The sequence below is a fragment of the Cotesia typhae genome, unplaced genomic scaffold (genome assembly GCF_013202065.1).
Source record: "Cotesia typhae breed Kobodo isofemale line unplaced genomic scaffold, CoteBio_Ctyphae scaffold_91, whole genome shotgun sequence".
Taxonomy (NCBI): domain Eukaryota; kingdom Metazoa; phylum Arthropoda; class Insecta; order Hymenoptera; family Braconidae; genus Cotesia; species Cotesia typhae.
This window is the reverse complement of record NW_027423781.1, coordinates 263,002-269,051: the sequence shown is the minus strand read 5'-3', so window position 1 is coordinate 269,051 and position 6,050 is coordinate 263,002. Positions and strand designations below refer to the sequence as shown.

Genomic DNA, 6,050 nt, shown 5'->3' with positions numbered 1-6,050 from the left:
TTGTTTATTTTTTATTCCTTAAATTCTTCATTAAATTCTCATAAACTTATTATTAATCTTATTTCCAGGATGTCTATGGAAATCTGGGAGTCAATTTGCCACAAGTAGTACTCAATCGCTCCGATAAAGATTTTTCAGACTTTGATATATTGAATGTGATTATCGAAGGAGAGCCTAAGAACAATGAACATCGTCAGCAAATTATAGTTTACATTAACGAGATATCGTTAATTGTAGATTCTTATGACAACGGAATTGTATTTTCTTTGAATAGTCTCAAGCCGACTAATAATGGCGTAAGTAATAGTTCGCGCAATTATCATTACTTACTTTACCTCACAGATTACAATGAATTTCAGGCTTGGACCCCAAGTTCTTCATAGAGAAACAAAGTTTTCGAATTTAAAGACAAGGAGAACCCTTATTTTGATATATACTGAACATAACAATTAACAAAATTAACAATGTAAGGAGCGAGAAGATAATTAAAATCTTCATTAATGACAAAATAGTTGGCATGAACACCAAAACGAAATGCAATAGACTTGTACATCCAGCATCGGAAAGATAAGATTTTATTAATTCATGTATAGTATCAATCACGTTTAATCCGTTGCTGAGAGATTTCAAGTCCTTCATGAACTCCTGTAACAGAGAAAATGTTACTGTTTTATTTATTAATGCATTACTTTAGATTTTTTCGAGCGACCTTTTAATATTCAAATTAAAATTCCATACATTTTTATTATTTTTATTATTTTTTTTTTTTTTTTTTTTTTTATTTAGCAGGTTGCTGTTTTTTTCGCTTACCTTAGGATAAATATCCTGACAGTTAAAATCAATAGCTTCATTAGGCATACTTTCGGCACTGATTTCACATTCCAAATTGGGAAATCCATATTTAATAGAAAATCAATCGCGAAGTTCCTTCTTTACGTTCCATTTAATTTTAAAATTATAATATCTTTTGGTATTAACAACGTGAACTACCGGATCTTCTATCGACCTATTCTTTATATCTTCAGGTTTCAAAAATACCAAATATTCTTCAAGAGTCGGTAAGTACTTTTTGAGCGCTTCTGCCGCGAAAAATTGAATTTCTTCATTACTATTTTAGAATTTTAGTACAATTGACTGCGTACTACTCATTTGATGAAATATTGCGATATAAAATACACAACAAAAAAAATTATTTTACTCATTTTCTAAGCACTGAATACTTGCTATGACTTTAATTAAATTAAAACAATAAAAATTCGAGTGATTTGAAGATAATTTTTAATTTATCTTTCAACTTAGACGAACGATGACCGTAATCATTAGTTAAAAAATGAATCAGATTTATTAATGATATCAAATTGACGTCATTAAGATGTAATTAATCTTCAAATAAAACAATAATTAAATTTTACTTCAAGTATTGTATTCAAAAATAATATACAATATTATTTGTTGTTATTATTATAATAAATGTTTATATATACTACATATCAATAAAAGTACAATAAATTAAGAAAAAGAAAAGAAATGCATTGACAAAAAAAATTCATTCACTCAAAAGCTTAATTCATATATATAGAAATATAATATTATGTAATTATGTAATTATACTTATAATAATAGAATATATAAAATTAAAAAAAAAAAATGTTTATAATATTTAGATTTTTTCCACGCGCCATATTTTAGTATTGCAGTCTTGGCCAACGGAAATTAAATTTTCTTCGTCCAGCCACACGAGCCGCGTGATTTGACTTTGAGGGTGCGCATCTGTAATTAATAAAACAATTAATAAAATAATTTAATTTAATTTAATTAATTTGATAAGTAATTAAAAATTACTTTTAATAATTGTATGTTTAGCAGGATTTGTAACGCTCCAGATAATAATAGTGGTGTCCAAACTACCACTTGCAACCAATGTTGAGTCTGTGTTCCATGCAACTGTGTTTACTCGGGCATTATGGAAGCCCCATTCTCGATTGTGAGCAAGCTGGAAGTAAATAATTTGTTTTTTTTTTTTTTTTTTTTTTTTTTTTTTTTTATATTAATAAAAAGTACAAAAATTTATCATTATTTATCTGGATAATTAATTTATAAATTAATTTATTGAATTTTATACTTACACCCTAATTATCCAATTGGATAAATGAAAAAATGAAAAATATATAAAAATGCATGTGGGTACTCAAACGAAATAATAATAATAATAATAATAATAATAATAATAATAATAATAATAATAATAATAATAATAATAAACTTTACCTTATACTCAGGAATAACGTAGAGAATAACCTTTCGATTAGCATCGCAAGCGACAAGATATTTATGATCAGGACTATAAGCAACATCAGTAACAGGTCCAAGATGCTCTAATTCAGTCTTAAAAGTCAGTGAGGTGCCTGATTGGTTATAGATGTAAACTTTATTGTCTGATGATGATCCAACGGCAACATCACCATTGCTTGGATTTACACCGACACAAGACGCTTCATAGTCGATCGGAAGTTTTGAAATTTTCCGTCCGTCTTGAGTTAAATTAATCTTCAAAATAAACATTAAAATTATCCATAAATTTTTTTGCAATTTTTTAAATAATATTTTGATGAATCCGTACCTGCCTGAGGGATGCGGTTATAACGATGTTATTGTAGATATCAAGCCCACGGGGTTGTGAATCGAGTTTGATTGTCAACGATTCTGAGTAAGCGTTTGTCGCAATATCAACAGCGCGGATTGTATCATCAATGCCGGCTGTGTAGAGCAAATTTTCGGCGGCTTTCATCCCGTTTATCTGATTGCCATGGCCTTGACCTGATACGCGGTCATTTTCACCGGTTTTTGCGTTCCAATTAGTGATGTATCCATCATGTGAACCGGTGAAAATTGTTTCTCGGTCGGGACTCAAAGTTAAAACGGTGATTGGCTTGTTGTGACCCTGAAAGTTATCTATGTTAGATACATACAAGAAATGACCTTGTATCGTTAAGATATAATACAGTAGTGTAATTCAACAAAAGTCATTATTTCCTAAAGCAAAAAGTTATCAACAACTTACCTTAACTATTCTCAGAGGTTTTGTCGGATCATTAACGTTGAGATAATTAATAAAACCACTCAAAGATACTGATAATAAATGATCACCTTGCCAAAGACAACTAACTTGTTGATCATCAACCGTAGATCCCATATGAAATTCCGTAATGAGAGTACGAGTTTCAACATCCCATAATTTACAAGTTTTATCACCTGAAGCCGTTAAAATCTGCGTGCCATCCGGTTTCCAGGCAACCTAATTAAAAGTATGAATTAATTTTTTTAAATCTTTATCTATTAATGACATTTAAATAATGGAAATAAATTTACCCCGTAAACACCGCCTTGATGCGCTGGTGAACCAACTTCGCCGACAAGATCAGAAGTATTGCCATCGTAAATAAATACTTTACCGTCGAAGCCAGCTGACGCAAATAAATTACCGGTTGGTGAGTAACGAACTGCTTGAACAAATCTTGAATGTTCTTGTTTTGTCATCCTATAAAAAAAAAAAAAAAAAAATTATTAATTATAATTCTTATAATGGCTCAAAAAAAAAATATTTACTTGAATTTAAATGGAGGTCCTTCGAATATTGCAATTGTATTGTCTTCACTACCGGTAATTAATCTGAATGGTCTACTGGGCTTGAAGTCACATGAGTTTATTGGTTTACTTTGCCCAGATATTTCTCCCACTGAAGTTCCGGTATCAGCCATAAATACATGACCGAATCTAGAAAGAATATAAAAAAAATTAATTTTAATAAATATTTGATTACAAAATATATTCATAATAATAATTTACCGTTCACGACCTTCACCAACGACAATCATCCGTTGACTATCGGGTGACCATGCAATATCTTTGATTGGTCCGCCAATTGGATGAAATTCATTCTTCAAGATATGTTCTTTGTTTACAGTATCCCAAATTCTTACTTTACCAGATTGATCTATTAAATGTTTGACATATTAATTTATTTATTAATAAAATAATCTTATTAAATATTAATTAAGCAGTTAAATTATTAATAAAAATGAATTACCTCCAGACGCGATGTAAAATCCACTGGGCGAGTATTTAGCAACATTTACCGCGCATGAATGCTCTGTATAAATATCAGCTATCGCTGGGTTCTGAAAATAGTTTAATTATAATTTTAATTTATTCATAATTAATTAGTAGAAAATTTTAATTAGTACTTTAATTATACTAGCTGTATAATCTTACATTGATGTTCCTTATAATGACACTATTTCCGTTGGTATATAAAAAATTATTTCCTTTAGGGTCGCCACCTAGAACTAATGGTGCTCCTCGTTGAGTACGTGGTAATGCAGAAAATATGTACCCTGGTAATTAAAGTACAATTAAAAGGACATATCATAGAATGCCATAAAAATTACTTATGTCAAAATTTATCATCATACAACAATAATAATTTCGCAAAAAAAAATTTATAACATCATAAATTCATTGAATAATATCTTGTTTTATAAAAAAGATAAATTTGTAATCATTCATTTAATAGATAATAATTATCTTTTTGTGTTTACATTAAAATGAACCATAACTTGAATTGTGAAAAAATAATTTGTAAATATTGTAAATTATAACATTGAATAATAATAACAGCAAAAGTTATAGATAAGGTAAAAGACCCAGTTATTGACACTTGAAAATTTATTTTCAGCCGGATCTATTTTCAGTCATACATTTTTTTATTTTTTTCCTGGAGTGCCAAAAATTATAATTTGATTATTTAATTGTATTTAATAATTCTATCGAATAATTTAACAAATAAATTAATAAAAATAGCAGTAATTCCTAAAATTAGCATAATAATTATTTTAAAATTTAATAATATAAATTGGTGACAAATAATTCATAATAAAAACTGGCGACAATCCAAAATTATATTTTAAGATTTTACGTATTTTCTTATAAATAAATTTGAGTAATTTTTACATTTTACAAGTTAAAATTTTCCAAATTAATTATTAAATAAAATTTATACAAATTATCAAAATTTTAATTTAAATAAAATAAATTTTTAATTAAAAATTTCTCCAGTATAAAATTATTGAATTACAATTATAATTATCCGTAAAAAAAATTCCCTAATAATAGGAAGATAATAATAGTTGATCGTATAAAAAGAAAGTTTAATTTTGTTGGTATATTTAAGCGTTGAGGGCAATGACACAGGAATGTAGAGTAAAAAAGAGTGAAAAAAATTGACTCAGATATTTTAGTAAAAAAAAATTTTATTAAAATTCCGAAGGATTAAAATTATTGATTTATTTATTATAAGTAAATAAATAAAGTGAAATACTTACGCGTTTCGTATGACATTTTTCCCGGCTTTGTTTTTAAGCAAAAAAACGGCTTGTAGAAAAATCCCTACGAATTCAGTAAATTAAATAAAATTATTGGAAAAAACTTTTTTTAACAACAAGTAATTTAATTTAATATTTAAATTTTTTTGTAGTAAGACACACGCGATCTCAATCTGACGATTACTCACGATTCACACTCTTTTGATGTTTGATGGGCTGCTGGCGACTTTAAACTGTGTAAGCATAGAAAGATAAATATAGATATAAAATATATGTGTGTATATGTATATTTTTATTAAGTAATATAACTATAGTAACAGTATAGATATACGGGTGTTGAGCTGAAGACTACACAGACTACAGAAATATAATCCGCCCTTTCACGCTTAATCACAAATTTATATCATAGATTATTTTTATATTAGATGTTCAATTCTTAGTTTTGTAAATATATAATATTTCAAATTATTATTGTTATTTGGAAAATTTATTGGTAGCTGGTAAATTTTTGTTTTTGGGGTTGTTTAAAAGATGGCGGTAAATGGAAAATATAAGCGCGAAATTTAAAATTTCAATTTTTATTATTTTTAATTTTTTAAGATTTTTAATAAAAGTTCTAAAAATTTTTTAGACCTCGGTTAACTTAATTTTTATTAAAAATGAATAAAT

At 27.3% G+C, this 6,050-nt stretch overlaps 1 protein-coding gene across 2 annotated transcripts; it reads right to left on the bottom strand.

Annotated features, from left to right (window-relative positions):
- Positions 1–1,566: 1,566 nt before the first annotated feature.
- On the bottom strand, positions 1,567–5,724 carry Flr (actin-interacting protein 1 flr). Of its 2 annotated transcripts, XM_074258494.1 has the most exons (12): positions 5,570–5,723; positions 5,382–5,445; positions 4,273–4,394; positions 4,088–4,178; positions 3,847–3,994; positions 3,607–3,774; positions 3,370–3,538; positions 3,062–3,295; positions 2,621–2,941; positions 2,269–2,547; positions 1,843–1,993; positions 1,567–1,770 (listed from the first exon to the last, which is right to left on the bottom strand). In XM_074258494.1, exons 2-12 carry the CDS (start codon positions 5,395–5,397, stop codon positions 1,661–1,663), a joined length of 1,809 nt encoding a protein of 602 aa, XP_074114595.1. In that variant the 5' UTR covers positions 5,398–5,445; positions 5,570–5,723; the 3' UTR covers positions 1,567–1,660. The 2 variants fall into 2 exon arrangements, with proteins under 2 accessions (XP_074114595.1, XP_074114594.1); XM_074258493.1 differs by having other exon boundaries at positions 5,382–5,724.
- Between the last annotated feature and the right edge of the window lie 326 nt (positions 5,725–6,050).